Source organism: Acipenser ruthenus, chromosome 10, assembly GCF_902713425.1.
Source record: "Acipenser ruthenus chromosome 10, fAciRut3.2 maternal haplotype, whole genome shotgun sequence".
Classification (NCBI taxonomy): Eukaryota; Metazoa; Chordata; class Actinopteri; order Acipenseriformes; family Acipenseridae; genus Acipenser; species Acipenser ruthenus.
In genome coordinates, this window is record NC_081198.1 from 11,022,517 (window position 1) to 11,037,998 (window position 15,482).

Below are 15,482 nucleotides of genomic sequence, written 5' to 3' on the forward strand. Positions count from 1 at the left end.
AATGATATTTCCAGCATTAACAATTCCTCGCCAAGTTTAGTTTGAAGTCTTTGTTGGAATAAACACTTTCATTTGTATCTGATTTAAACAATTCTGCAAAAAAAAAAAAAAATCCAACACTGAAACCAAATCTGCACACCAATTGTATATTCTTTTGTCTACCTTTTCCAGTAAAGTCTTCTAGATTTATCAGTAAAAAAAATTATTCCACTGTAGACAGGTATAAATCTAAAATTAAAGATGTTTCCTTTTATGACCCTAGCTGCTCCTGCAGTTTAGGGAGTGGACCTCCCCATGAGTTTATTACTCAACATTTAATATGGATGTGATTAATGGCAAAAACATTTTTTTCTGGTGTGTAATAGTCCTTCTGCCATTAACGGCATGTGGCTTTCCGGTTTTTATTAAAATAAACCATTCGAGGCTGGTTACATTCCGATTAAAATTTACAAGAAACACTTCCTTGCTTGTCTGTGCTACCAGATTGATGCTTCCAATGGTTTCTAAGTTATTTATTTCAATAACCCCTTATCCACTTCAGTGTTACATGTTTTCTTGTCCAAATGAATAAACTGGATTTTGCTAGCAGACACATTAAAACACATTTACCTGCAGAAAGGGCGGACACTGCTCAAGCTCTTTCAGCGCAATAGTGTCTAATTCTACAGATCCTACTCCTGGATGTGGTTCCAGTATGTGTGCCATGCCATGTGCATTTTTGTTTTCACAGCAAACCCATTCCTTGCTGCTATAACCTGTGGTGATCTCTTAACAGTTTACCAGTTTATTGTTTCCCTACTGCACTTGACATCTGTCCGAGACTCAGCTTTGCGCTTAACCCTTGAAAACAATTTGTGGTGAATGGGTTGCATGTGCGATGCACTTGGCCAGAAGAGGGAATATAGTTCAGAAGAGGCAATGCAGTGCCATTGGACAAGTAAAGATCCATCTCAGAAATCCCTGCGAAAATGATTGAAATTCTTTTTCACAACTTTAATGAAGAAACACTAGATTTAAAACCAGGCAGCTGAAATGTGGAAATGTACAAGAGCAGGGTTTAAGAAGACACTGAGATGAGGCCCCAGCATCCTCAACACAGAAGAAAGGTCAAAGCAGAAACTGTAGACAGTGAGAAAGCCATTGCGTCACCATCACAAAAGTATATGCTCAAGTTCCTTGTGAGAGCAATTGTGGATAGTCTATATGCAGGGTTTAAAAAAAAAAAACAGCATTGAACTGCAATTATTTAGAACTAGTCAGACATTTACCCTAAAGAAGGAAATTACATTATGGTGTTCAGAAATGTCACAGTAAACACTGGAAAAAATGAAGTGGGAATGTTTGTATGTAGCGAGAGGGCTGGTAACTAAGGCCCTGTCCACACTACATAACCAATCTCGAGAACCATATTCAAAAACATTTTAATTAATCCAGCTCAAAGCGACCACATTAAGTACCATTTAGTTGGGCTTAATGCGTACAAACACTATTAAAATAGTTTGGTTACAGTTCCTAGCAGCGCAATGGACTGTGGGACTTAATATGACAGTATCCCACCATGCACTGCCTGTTAACAACCTTGTAAATATGGAGCCTGTGCCCACGGAAGACATAGCGCTGCTTAGCATTATGGGTTTGTTTCTTAAAAACACAAGGTATCGGCGACGGAGAAGACAGCAACGGTCTCGCCATAGGCAAGCTTTGCATAGGCTCCGTCAACATGTTATAAATATGACCACAGCGATCCACGATCCACCATTTTACAACATAAGCCTAAAAACGGTACAGCAGTATTGATAGTTGTTCTCAACTCCTTCAGGAGCCTGTTATGACTACTGTATTTGTACTGTCCACTCACCAAAACACACCAGAAAGCATTTTGGGATAAGAGGATACACAAAAAATGTCGTTCAGTATTACAGCATCCACACTTTTGACAAACCTCACTACCTGATGCGATCCAATTTAGAACAGGACTCGAGACTACCCCCTGAGGTGCTCTCAAGTCCGGTTCTCAAGTATGGTATGAAGCGCTGCGTAGTGTGGACGCTAACCATATTTAGCACGTTTAAGCCGGTTTAAAAGACAACTAATACGGTTTAAAGACATAGTGTGGACAGGGCCTAAAACATCCTTTACAGAGCAGCCTTGTTGAGTTTCCCAATGAAAAGGTCCCCAGGAGACATGTCTCACAACCAGATACACTGGGTCAACCCCTGACACAAACTTTAATTAGACAACTCATGGTTCACTGGCATTTGTGTGTTTGTTTTTAGATTCCAAACATTAAATAATCCTGGGGACTACAGTTATGATCCTAATACTACAGAACCCTCAATGCTTGCCTTGAGCCTGACCACCTTACACCAGTCACTGTTACACCGTTATTGTACAAGTACATACAAACCCCACGCATTTCAGCAACAATTAAAAAACATTTTCTGTACTACATAAAACAATATGATGCGCTAACTGCCAAAAGAATTCAAAACACACACCACTTGAATCTACTCATCAAGTGCCAAATAATTACAGTCTCTTTCAGGTAAATGCACATTACTGAGACATCACACCACTGACTTAACAAAATTCAGAAAACCGGTATTAAGGCCATTGCATATGTAGCTCATCAGTTAACTGGTTATGCTGGGCCACGGCCTCCCTGAAATGACACAGCCTTTGCAATAGAGCATAAATACAGTGTATTGCAGTATTCAAAGCACACACTGTTCATGAAACTTTACAACTAACCATTACTAACCAACCAACCATTATTCCATAGGATTTTGATATTGTTACATAAGGTCATTACTTTTTTTTCCTAGCATTAAAACATTTATAAAATATATAGAGTAATTCCTTGAATAAATAAAACAAAAACATACATCTCCGTCAGCAGCTCCGGTCTGGTAGTGTCCCACAGAGATGGGCTGGCTCTGGGCGGGGAGTGCAGTGTTTCCGGTGGTAGTCAGTCCGTCTCCAGGATGATTGGGGAGAGCGATGACCCCATCAGTGAGGGTTACAATCTGCCGTGTGGTCAGGATCTGCTGCACAACTTGGGTTGGCTGATGCAGCACCACTGGTTGCCCTGGCAGGAAAAGATTGTTTAGGAGCTAAAGGCAGGAACATGCTTTGAGGAGGACCCATTAGTTAGGTCTTAACATACATAAGTAATTGTACTTGTTGTTTTGGATCTGTAACACAAGTACAACAGTTGGTCACTTGGTGGCTCTATCTGCTTAGGGATGTCATGTTTTTTTGTGTATCAATGATTTGGGTGATTGTAATTTAAAAACATTTTTAAAAATCATCCAAAATCAATTCATTTTTTGCAAAGTCCAAAAGATAATTTCTGTTTATATTTTTCGTATTGCTCTGTACACAACAAGCAGTTAAATCGCATATCCTTTCTGGTCGAAATGTGTCATTGCTTTGTATTTTATTGAAATCTACAGCTGTTGTTTAAGAGATTCCACATGACAATCCTTTAATTGACTTAAAACTTCCAAAAAAGTATTCTCCGCTTTACCAAAGCCAAGCAGTTGTCAGTACTATGGCCAAACATAATGGAAGAAAGTAGATGATTTTACTTTCTTGGAGAAAAAAAAAAAATCTGAAAACACAGTCTTTAGGAAAACATCTGCTTCAAACTTTTCAGCATTTTTTTTTTATTATTCCTGTAAAATCTCTTATGTAATTAACATACCAGGCTAAAAGCGAGTGACACCATTTGTTTATTTTATAACCCATAGGTTAATATAACATGAATTGTAGACACCACACGGGTCATTTTTTTTTTTTTTTTTTGTATTCGTTGCAAACAAATAGTTTTCCAAATGTTTTTTGTCTAGCTGACCCACACTGGTCTAAGCTTTCCGGGATGCTTCTCCTACTTTGTATCCCATGCAAGAATAAGCTGTAACATGCTTGACTGCTGGAAATTGGGGTCCCCATGGAGATTACTGGTATGTCAAATCCCAGATGGGACATATTGTGAAAACACACTGCAAAAGCTTGCTGTTTTGAAAGTACAGATTCCTCACTGCTCATAAAAGGAAAAGGCTAACAACATGTACAAGTCCACGAAAATAGTGGAAGGAGAAAAAACAAAAAGAAACCAAACAGTATTACTGTTCTATAGTAAAAGTGATTTGTCTGCTTCTCTCCACTGAGACTATAAACCTCATTAAATAGACTGATCTTATTTTTTACAAAACAAAACATCCTACTTCAATTCCTTGGCTATATAAGGATTAAAAAATAAAAAAAACAAATGTCCAGTGATTTGAACGGCTAGAAAAGAATGGATCATAAAGCCATTTTTAGACTTAACCTCTATGGAGAACCACTCATGAGAGACTCCAAACCTTTAATTAAGGTATGTCAACTGTTTAGCTTATTTTTACACAGCGGCATTATTTTAACCCAGTTACAGTACCTATTAAGGCAATGTTTAGCAGGCTGCACAAATAAACCTGTTCTGTCATATACTGAGAAACGTATCAAACTGATATTCTGACAGTATTAGGTCAGCAAATGTCTGGACCAGCTGTTTACATGTCCCCTTTAAATACATTAATAGCACTCTAGTACTAATTACACTATATAAGATAGCTTTCACAAGTAAACCACTCTCAGCTGTTGCATACTGGAGGGTACAGAAGTGATAGAAACATGTCAACACCCTAAGTTATCAAGTAATTGAATATTGTGAAATGTGTTTGTAAAGAAAGAACATCATAATTAATGTGAATGCTCTGAATGACAACTAAGTTATCAACCATTACATACATAAACAGTAATTCAAATTAAAACCCTGATTAAATACATATATTCCAACAATGTAAGGTTAGGTTATATCTAGCAAGGTTTATAACGGTAATATATAAAATTCAGCTGCTAATTAGAAAGACACTATTTCAAAGTGTGTGGCCTGTGTGTCATTGAAATGTTCAGAGGTTAAACAATGGAACAGTAAACCTAGAGAATAAAAACTTCAAGGTCATTGGTGCAATTAGATTTGTCAGAGGAGTTTCCAAAACACTGAAATGATGAAGTCAGATCTGAAATGGTTTATGAGATATTAGCATTAGAAGTAGTGGCGGATTTACAAAAAAACATACAAGCGCCTCTAAGAGGGATGCTTAATTATAAAGCAAGCATGTTTCTGTTAATAAGAGTGAGAATGTCTTCGTACTGTTATAATCTGGTTAATAAAATACATGACCACATGTAGCAATGTATAAAAATGCACTGTATCCCAAAGTAAGCATCACATTTGTGGCCCACCAGTTTTTTGCATTAAACACTGAAAGCTGGGACACATATGAACTTGAACTTCACTTAAAGTTAGAAACTGTCTGGCTACATGAAGAAGCAAAAATACTCAATTAAGCAGCCAGACAGACTTGTGCTTGGCCACAAATTTAAGTGGAATCTATGCAATGATTTTTTTGTTTTGTTAAAAAGTGAAAACAACTGTGATATGGTGCATAGATTTGACATGTTCTTTGGCCGTGGATAAGATCAATTCATTTTATTACAAACTGGTCAGGTTTGAATTAGGTTTTCCAAGCATGCACACCAGCCGCCCCAAACTGTAGCACGTTATAAAGAGCTTTAGTCAATGCAAACACTAATGCTCAGTGACAAAATTCTCAAAGTATTGCTCTCTGCTCGCTAAGGAACCAATTACCACCCATCTCAGAATGCAACCAATCCTTGGTAGCTCTAAGAAAGAGCATTTGAAACATATAGCTCACAGGGGACAACTGCCAGTAGAACAATAGCATTTTAAAGTATGGCAAAAAAAACTGGAGAGCTGCCCAGTCTGTGATATTTCAACTGCATGTTTGTTGTTGTTCTAAATCCTGGAACTGAAATCCCATCTTGTGACAGACCACCTTGAGATGTGTCTCTAGGGAGTTGTGCTGGTCTTATTGCCCTCTGATTCTGTCTGGGAATGAGGAGAACTCTCAAGAGGGGCAATACTAAATGTTTTCAAATGACACAATAATAAATTACAATACAAAGCAATTGTGAGTAATTTCACATACTTTTGATTTACGATTTTTATCCATAACCATACTAAATAACAGGTTTATACAGAACAGAATGGACAAAAAAAAAAATCAAACAAATCCCATTATACTGTCTCTATAAGGTGTAAGGCCCTCATTGTCAGCAGTCTGCAGGGTGAGGGATATGCAACAAGTTGTTTGCAGGTGTTCTCAGGTTTTATCTCAAAAGAATTTGCTAAGCCACCATAACACAACATCACTGCCATATTTAAAATGCACCACACTAAAATATAACTAAGAGTTTGATGACACCTGCTGGAAAGACCTGTAATTACAACACAGAAAGCTGGAAATCAAATAATTCAATTTACACTACAGGTCCATGAATATGATGTTAGTAAAATATTTACAAAAACAAGCGAGAGAATCTATGTGGTTAGTTTTGCTCTGAACACTACACTAGTGATTGTGGGAATGCCCTAAAATGCAATAAAAACTGAAGAGAAAATGCATTTAAAACAGCATGTTTTACTCCTTAGTATTAAGCCAATTGCTACTCACAGATTTAACTAAAATTACCTCAAGGCAGCAGTGCATGTACAAACTTTTATATCTATTTTATTTTACAATGGTTTATAACAGGAAATGCAAATAAACTGTGTACCTTCCAGAGATAAAATCTACACAGTCTATCAATCTCTTTTAATACAAGAGTGGGCAAGAGTGATGTGGCACTAAGATTAGAAGATATTCATTAGTAGTTTAATCAATAGTAAATCATCATCTTACCACCAGGAAGTGCTGGTTGGATGGTAACAGGTTGCTGTTTCAACACAGGCAGCACAGTCTGAAGAGGCTGGATTAGTATTGTTTTAGCTGGAATAGTGCCAATGTTATGAGAAAAGGGAACTGCTGTGACCACTGGCTTAGGCTGAATAGAAATCTTTGGTGTCAACTGAATGGGGCGCTTTGGGGGATTTGAAGAGGATTTTCCTGAGCAGGGAGAAAAAAAAAAATGAGGAAGCACATTTAATATACTGATTTGATCCATTACTAAAACAACTTGAAAAAAAACACAGCTAATACAGTAGAAATAAGAATGCATTTACTTTTTTTGAATGCCGTTTCGAAATCAACTTTCTAATTTTAACAGGATTTATTAACAGCCCACCACAAGGAAAGACCTTGATGTACTTTTTACCTGTGGCAGTCTTCCTCCAGGCTTTGTTCTCTACCTTCAGATCAGAGCTGCTGGTGTCTGAATACAGGGATACAGGAGACAGCTGAGACTGAGAAGAGAAAAAACAAAAAAAACATAAAAATGGTAATTGGATGAAAATAAACACACTTAGGAGGGTTTCTTATCATATCCTAAAATTGGGTAAAAGTGATACAGTGGACTATAATAGCCAAGTGAACATTTTACTTCAGAGAACAGCAGGACTGGTACTCACAGGTACACTGTATGGTGAAAGGGTGTCCACAGAGGAAGGAGACGGGACTGAACTGATTGTCGTGGTGGGGGAGAGGGAGCCAGCTGCCATCTCCCAATCTGCATACAAAAACATCATTTGAAATGCTGTTTAATCTACATTTCCATACAGTCCCAACAGTTCCAAGCTGTGTTGCTATGACAAAATAGCAGTGAGCAATTGCAAAATAAAGCCTGTTCTGAAGATGTATCAAAGGCAGGGGTCTCTATTCAATAGACATAGATATTGAGACAGGCAGATCTAACACATCTTTAAAAAAAGGTATTTGTATGTGCCAATGTTATGAAAATAAAACAGCACATGAGCCTCTTCAATGTATTAACTGACCCCAGTGTTGTTTAATAATTTAAATACATGTCATGTTGAAGATTTAACTGAAATCCAACACCTCCTGCTCGTAAACCACCTACTTCTCACATCATCTTAATACTAATTTTCAACTGACCATAAATAAATGAATACACACTTACCTGTGCAGCTGTTAGTCTCATCCCAGGGTACTAAATCAATATCAAAATCAAGGCCTGCATCATTATATTCCTATAAAAACAAGAGAGGAGCTATTTAACCTTCATAGACCGCAGGTACATTTATACATATTCTATTTCTGAATGGCAATAAAAGTACAAAAGCCTCTTGGCAAAAGGATGCCTTGGTGAATGAATATGCAATTATGCATTTCAAAGTTAAGCTTGGGTTCAGGATACCAAGACTCTTACACCAGGGTTCAGGGTTAATCAATATTAGACTCTCCATTAGCCATTCTCAATGAATATTCAACTTCAGAGCAGCAGCAACAGAACACTAGGCTGGGCAAAATGAGTGAGGGTCAGGCAATTGAAGAACCAGGGGTGTAAGACAGGTCTCCTCAGCTATCCCCATTACCCATCTGAACTGAATCACTAGATAGGGAACAACAGTTCAACCTGTTTTGCCCTCTCAGTATACAGTACTCACATATGACTCATGAGCCAAAGACTGCAACAGCTCTTCTGCATCTCCCAGCTCATCAAACAGACTATAATCTGCAAGAAAAAAGCAGATTTTTACCATTGAAAACTATTCTTTAAAATGAAACCACGTAAAGTTTAACCCTGAACTTCCCTTAAATTAAGTTTGTGCTGGGGCTACTGATTTGCGTAATGAATTGGTTAAATGGCTTTTATGCGTCCTTCCTACGGCATCACTGTCCACGAATTGTTAGTATGTTTTATTTTATTTTATTATTATTTTAATTTAAAACAGGTTTTAAAAAACTTATGTATATACTTGATAAAAACCATAAAGACACACACCTGTACGGAATATACACCTATTGTTAACTGGCAGTACTGCTATGTTGTCTGAGTCTCACGTGTGTTACAGGCACCTTGCTCACAACTTAATTAATATGTCACTCCCAACTAAACATCCAAGTACAGAATCAAAATTAAGTTCTAACAGATGAAAGACTACGATATAATATTAACAAAAACGCACAAACATAAACACAAATTACTCTCAACAATGTCAAAAGAAACTTGGTTACTGACTTCTAAAATGCCCACACCACAGGGTGTCCGACTACAGGCTTTAATAAGCAAGTGGGTGTGTGTTCGTTATATATATAAAAAAGAAATACTTGCAAACCAGGGTGGCAGAAATTAATTGTCTTAACACACAAAATGTCGTTGTGTAAATTATGTAACAAACTGCACTTACCCCACTCGCCACCCTGATCGATAAAAATACTATTCATTGTGGAACTGTTTTGATTCAGGTGAGTTTCCAGTTCTGACATTAACCCTGTCGCCATTCTTTGTTGAATACATTAGCTATAAATAAATCAATTTGATACATCCTTTAGGCTTGGAATTCTTAGCAAAAAGACTGATCTCGAAACACACTTTACTTCCTGGCTTCTGTGTATGTGTTACTGTAAATACACGTCTGTTTAAATCCGCTCATGAACTATGGGTACTGTGAAGGGACAAAAAGCTGAACACTATCATAAACTACAACGCATCCTTTTCTGACTATCAGATTCCAGGAACGCCGCAAAACAATTCCTCTGATGTATTTGAAACATATTGTGCATTTACAGTAAAAGCAATATCTACTTCTGTTTATCCTAATGTAGTTATTTTGTTTTGATGGTTTAGTAATCCCCTTGAAGAGTACAATTTTCATGTATTTCAGTACACGTCGTCTGTGTGCTGATCTGGAATTGTCAAAACTTGTGTTTACCTAAATTTGGTTTCCTTTAGTTTTGCCGAACATTATATAATTTCGTTTCTGACGTTAATAATTAATCGGTATTTCAAGATAGCACGGTGTGGTGGGTATTGAGAACACAAAGTAGCATTAATTCCCAGTCAATTATACGGCGTTTAATAGTCTATCCCTCTTGCTGTCCCGTTTGCAGGAGTGTATTTTATTGAATGTACTGACGATACTTACGTATAATAAACTATCACTGGTCAAAAGTTCTTGATAAATACGTTTGTTATCAATGTGTTGGCAATTATGTTCATCTATAGATAAGGGTTATTAAAAGCCACTGGAATACAGGAATACATAAAGCACTATCAACCAGTGAAAAGTACTTTTAATGCGTAACATATTTTAGAGGTTATCAGGAAAAAAATATATAATGGCTCCACTCCCAACTTTCCAAAAAATATGACAATATCAACAAACCAGCATCATCCAATTACAGACCGCTTGAAAGCAGGGCTAGCCAATAGAAGCAATACAAGCAGCAAAGTGTGGTGAGACTGATATTAAGGCAGGCCCATAGAAGGAATCCATCCATCCCACAAACAGCAGCATTGAAACAGGTGTAATTGAGAGCTGCACCGCATTTACCAGAATGATTTTACGGCTAATTAAGACTGGAGGTCTGCTGTGGAGCCACAAAGTCACCACATGGTGGCCACATTATCAAATAAAAGCAAATGCTTCACACAACAAGACAATTATATCTATCTATCTATCTATCTATCTATCTATCTATATATATATATATATATATATATATATATATATATATATATTATTTTTACTCCAATAAAACAGTTATGGAATGCTGTAAATTAAAGGCAATGTAATTGTGATTCTGCATTTACTGGTACACGCTATTTAACTGAGGAGAAGTGGTCTTGCGCAGTTCATTTTAATATTCATTTTAAACTTTCAATGTATTTGTTCTGAATCAGCGTCTTAATGAGAACAAGATCTGTCCTGTTAACTGTTCCCCAGTCTCAGTCCAGGTATCTGAAGGTGTTTGATCTCATCCACTCTGTTCTTGTGAATCTGGAAAGCAGGCGTCACCCACCGCCCACATGAACACTGCTCTCCAAACCAGTTGAAAGAACCCAGTTTTGAGCTGCATTTAGGGCACAGGAGCTGCAAAGAAAAAAAAAAAATTACACACAGCTTCACTATTTCATAAAACATATATCTTTTGTGACAAAAGTTAAAAGGTGAAAGGCCTTTAATTTGAATAAACATGCATATTATATGAATATGCAAATGTTCATTTTTGCATATGGGAAGAAAGCATGGGGATGGTGATATGGAAATAGTGAGCTGCAATTTTGTAGATTAGATAATAGTGGCTGAAACATAAGCCAAGTATCCCCTGTGGCACTTATAAAATGAATGCCACTTAAGGACAACCTATTTAAGATTTTACTGGGACTATAAATATGTTTCTCTTACCTGTCCATCCAAAACTCCGAGCAGTGCTTGTTCCATCCACTGCACAGGTTCAATGAAGTGTGATGTACACTGGGACTGATCCCCATCCACAGCTGTCCGATGAGATATTTTCTTGTGAGCAAAGGCTGCTGGTCCAGTTCCTGGAGTATGGTTCAGAATGCTAGAACTGCGAAACAGAGAGCGTCTGAAAAATAAAGAAACACAAAACGAATCAATTCACTTTTTTAAACAGACCCATATTAATGAATATAGTATGAAAATGCTCAATTAAGAGATTCCAAGGTCAAACTTATACAAAGACTAATGAAGTTAGACACACTTTTACGCGAGTGTGAATGTAATGATTTAGTCTCTAGTAGTAAAGCATCGTACCTGCACTTCCTGCACCTACAGATGGCTTCACTGCTCTGTGTCTGTCCAGGGGAGGTCGGGTCAGCTGCAAATACTTCCCTTGGAAGGTTCTTAAGTTCTGATGAAAATAATGAAATAGGTTACTAGGTTGATTTGCAAAGTTTTGTGTAAATTATGCAGCAGTACTATAGCCCTACAACAATAACCCACTGATCAAACACTTTGGTGTCATTATTTTTAATATACACATTAGTTAAGCAGCGCACATCCTGGCTTTACCAGGTGATATCCACAAAACTGAATAACATTTTCTAGCCACAAATTAAACACGCTAGGAAAATGAAATAAATATGTCACTAGAAGCATAACCAAAGATACCAAGCATGTAAAAGCAACTACCCGTTAATCATATAATACAATTTTACTTTCCTATATTAATCATTAAGGTGCCTGGTTGACAATAACTGCTATTTTTAGTAAAGGCTGTGGGTTAGCTGTGTAATTACCTGGGTATTTTTAGTAAAGGCTGTGGGTTAGCTGTGTAATTACCTGGGTATTTGCAGTAAAGGCTGTGGGTTAGCTGTGTAATTACCTGGGTATTTGCAGTAAAGGCTGTGGGTTAGCTGTGTAATTACCTGGGTATTTGCAGTGAAGGCTGTGGGTTAGCTGTGTAATTACCTGGGTATTTCTCTGTGACTTTTCGTAGTCTGTACTGTTTGTATACAGGACTTGTTTCATCCACCTTGCAGCCCATTGTCTCGTATAGTTGTAACTGGTCCAAAAACTCTTCAATAATTCTAAAAAAAAAAAAAAAAAAAAAAAATCAGAACTTTAAGAAAATCTAAATATATGTTGTGCAAGAAGCATCATAAAATGTGTAGCTACTAATTAGCCCCAGCTAGTACATGTTCAGTAACTGGGATGTTTTTAAGGCATAAAAAAAGGCAAGCCAAATTCTTAATTAAGAAAAACCACTACTCACTTGACATCAGGTTTGATGTTCTGCAGTTTAGCATATGCATCACTCAGGTTCAAACTGTGTGTCTTCATCATAAACGCAGTCACCACAGCAGCACTTCGACTCACCCCTGCATGACTAAACGAACAGGAATATTGCACATTTCTGTAGTAAGCACATTTAGGTACTAAATTGTATTCATGCAAACTGTACATTAGCTACATAAAGCACAATTAACGGAGGCTGCACAAAATCATAAAGAAACCTTTTTTTTTTTTTTTTTAATTCTAATTACGCAATGCTGTTTCAAATAACATAATACTCCATCATTCATGAACTCATTTTATGATACATCTGCTTACTATCAGTATTCGTTTTAGCAGATATTGCACTGCATTGAAATATTGCATTACTACCTACCAGTGTACAAGAACTGCAGCTGGAGTTGTTGTCAGGGCTTCTATGATGAACTGAACGCAGTCATCCAGAATGCTAAGCAGATCACTGCTAGATTCATCCAGGGCATAAATAAATTTCCTTTGAAAAGAACCCTGGACTTCAGGTTCCTCGGAATCTACTGTGAGAATGTGAGTGATGGCAGCATCTGTCAAATTCTGGCAGTCTGTAAGGTCACTGGCACCTCCAATATACACCCCTGACTGCACACAGATCATGGTTAGCACCGTTTGTTACAGAAGCAATTGGGGCCTTTTTTTTTTTTTTTTTACTTCCCGAAGGTCGAATCACCTAAATGGAAATGAAAAGGTAGTTTACTGATGACAATATAATTACCAGTATACAGGTTTTGCAGAATTATCCAGTGAAAAAAATATATATATATATATATATATATATATATATATATATATATATATATATATATATATTTAAAGGTGAACGTTGAAGTTATGCACAGTTTTCAAATTACCGATTAGCTTCATTAAATCAGTGTTTCTCCATAATGAGCATTTTCCTACTATGTTCACCTATTTACTGTTTTCTGCGTAAAATAGGTTCTGTTGGTCTTGAGAGTGGAATCATATATCACTGTTGAATTGTTGCCCTCTAGTGGTCTTTCAACAAAACATAATATGGTACAGTCAAAGTACTTATGTATGGCACAGAAACAAAGACATCACGGTAGTACCAAAACATTAAGAAAGTTTACAAACGAGAGGAAGCCATTCGGCCCATCTTGCTCGTTTGGTCGTTAGTAGCTTATTATCCCAGAATCTCATCAAGCAGCTTCTTGAAGGATCCCAGGGTGTCAGCTTCAACAACATTCTAAGTCGACGAAGATTGAGTGCACAAAGGACATTAGAATTGTGCCTTAAATATTTAGATAACAATATTTCACTGTATACTGCTACAAATGTCACTTTGTAAGATAGATTTTATTTGCACTCTCGTACAGTACATCACAGTTCTTATCCAACGTGCAGACTGGCTGACATCTGTCAGAATGTTTTTCATCTACGATATTACAAAAAAAATTAATAAAATAATACTTAACAACATTAAATAGACCCTCGCAAAAACTTAATAGCTTAACACAGTAACTTACATTTCTAACCGTTTTTCGCTTCTGTTCCCGTGGAAAGAATCCGGTTAGAAACCAATACATTAACATTTTGGTTCCTACCGGGCAACCAAAGTTAATCAACTGCTGTGTGAATCAATGCAAACTATTGAGATTTGTAAACTGAGTAGAATTTTCTGCCTTTGGAAATATATCAGTACATTTAATAGTAACTCATAGTCCTCTTTGTTATTGTGTGGTCTCCTTGACAGGAACTTCAGGCTGGCAGTGTTCTGGTTATTTGATGATCTAGTCTCTTGAGGCTCATTTTTACCAGGATGTTTATTATTATTATTATTATTTATTTTTTAAAACAATTTATATTTGTTTAGTTGGTATATATTGTATATGAAAGAAAGCAGGTATCAGTAGTTATACAGTCTGTAGAACACACTGTGTGATATATTCATTTTTAATGCAAACGGAGCCCCTGTCATACATTCTGTAGCGTAATCTGTTTCAGCACCATTGATAGGTAAGATAACAGATCTGACACTGAAATAGGTCTAAAAAGTGATGAATGAGGGTTGCGACATGCCCCTGTTTTCCCGGAATTGGCCTGGTTTTGAGGAAGGTGTCCAGGATTTCAATATGCCTTCCCTGGACAGATCCAGGTTTTTAATAATATCTCGTTTTTAATCTTATGCTTCCACATCCATGTAGATTACTATACAGTACTGTAAATTGAGCACAAGTTAGATAAATCACGATACAATATTGCTGCAATAGACCCACAATATGAATTGGTTGTCAATACTATAATAGCAATATTATCAATGTCACCTATTGGGTGACTATAGGATTTCTAGATTTCTATTTTAACAACCACCCTTCTGTTCAGATGTCCTGGTTTTTTTTTTTTTGTGCCTCAGAGGTGACAACCCTAGCCTCTACTACCCATTCTGGAAAACATACTTTAGCAGATTCAAAAACAGGCTTTAGCAGTTCCCACCTTAACTTCCCTGATTGAGATAGAGGCCTTAAACATAGTATCCCCCCATAACAAGTTAAACAAGTTAAGCACCTTGAGGTCTCGTTGCGCAAAATAAATGCAGTCAGCTATTTTTTTTGTTTTATTTTACCAGCCGTTATAAAATGTGCAAATGTTTGAGAACCATGGGCTTTAAAGTGATTATCTTCAATATTGATAATGAATAATTAGCTTCTTTGTTTATGTCACAGAAGGCTAGGTCATGTGGTACAGTAGTGATCCAAATAATACAGGGGAACTCAACAATGTCAGTCTGCTCTAAAGAAATATAGTACAAACATTGGTATGTTATTGTCCTTTTGTAATTTTTGTATAGTGTTTCTAAAACGTTCATTTGATAAGCAAAGGATAAACAAACTGACAAGCTGTCATTATTGAACTGTTAAAA

General features: G+C 36.8%; 2 protein-coding genes across 2 annotated transcripts in view; both read right to left on the reverse strand.

The window, feature by feature from the left end:
• The window catches only part of LOC117405564 (cyclic AMP-dependent transcription factor ATF-6 alpha-like), a 54,272-nt gene extending 44,825 nt beyond the window's left edge, over positions 1-9,447 (reverse strand). The window contains exons 1-7 of the mRNA XM_059031719.1: positions 9,215-9,447; positions 8,471-8,538; positions 7,984-8,053; positions 7,475-7,572; positions 7,222-7,309; positions 6,810-7,013; positions 2,886-3,088 (exon numbers count right to left, since the gene is read on the reverse strand). Coding sequence (XP_058887702.1) covers positions 2,886-3,088; positions 6,810-7,013; positions 7,222-7,309; positions 7,475-7,572; positions 7,984-8,053; positions 8,471-8,538; positions 9,215-9,308 — 825 coding nt within the window. The 5' untranslated portion in view covers positions 9,309-9,447. The remainder of the gene's footprint in view (positions 1-2,885; positions 3,089-6,809; positions 7,014-7,221; positions 7,310-7,474; positions 7,573-7,983; positions 8,054-8,470; positions 8,539-9,214) is intronic.
• A 1,204-nt stretch (positions 9,448-10,651) lies between these two features.
• Positions 10,652-14,144, reverse strand: LOC117405573 (dual specificity protein phosphatase 12-like). Its single transcript, XM_034008741.3, has 7 exons — positions 14,089-14,144; positions 12,945-13,271; positions 12,549-12,662; positions 12,245-12,363; positions 11,588-11,684; positions 11,216-11,399; positions 10,652-10,900 (listed from the first exon to the last, which is right to left on the reverse strand). The coding sequence occupies exons 2-7, from the start codon at positions 13,196-13,198 to the stop codon at positions 10,739-10,741; spliced, it is 930 nt and encodes a 309-aa protein (XP_033864632.1). The 5' UTR covers positions 13,199-13,271; positions 14,089-14,144; the 3' UTR covers positions 10,652-10,738.
• Positions 14,145-15,482: the final 1,338 nt, after the last annotated feature.

Excerpts from the sequence above, each read along its gene's own strand:
- LOC117405573 (XM_034008741.3), bottom strand. The coding sequence starts at position 13,198 with ATGATCTGTGTGCAGTCAGGGGTGTATATTGGAGGTGCCAGTGACCTT. Across the intron at positions 11,685-12,244 it reads AGTCACAGAGAAATACCCAG|AACTTAAGAACCTTCCAAGG; the intron begins GTAATTACACAG and ends TATTTTCATCAG. Across the intron at positions 10,901-11,215 it reads TCGGAGTTTTGGATGGACAG|CTCCTGTGCCCTAAATGCAG; the intron begins GTAAGAGAAACA and ends TTTTCTTTGCAG.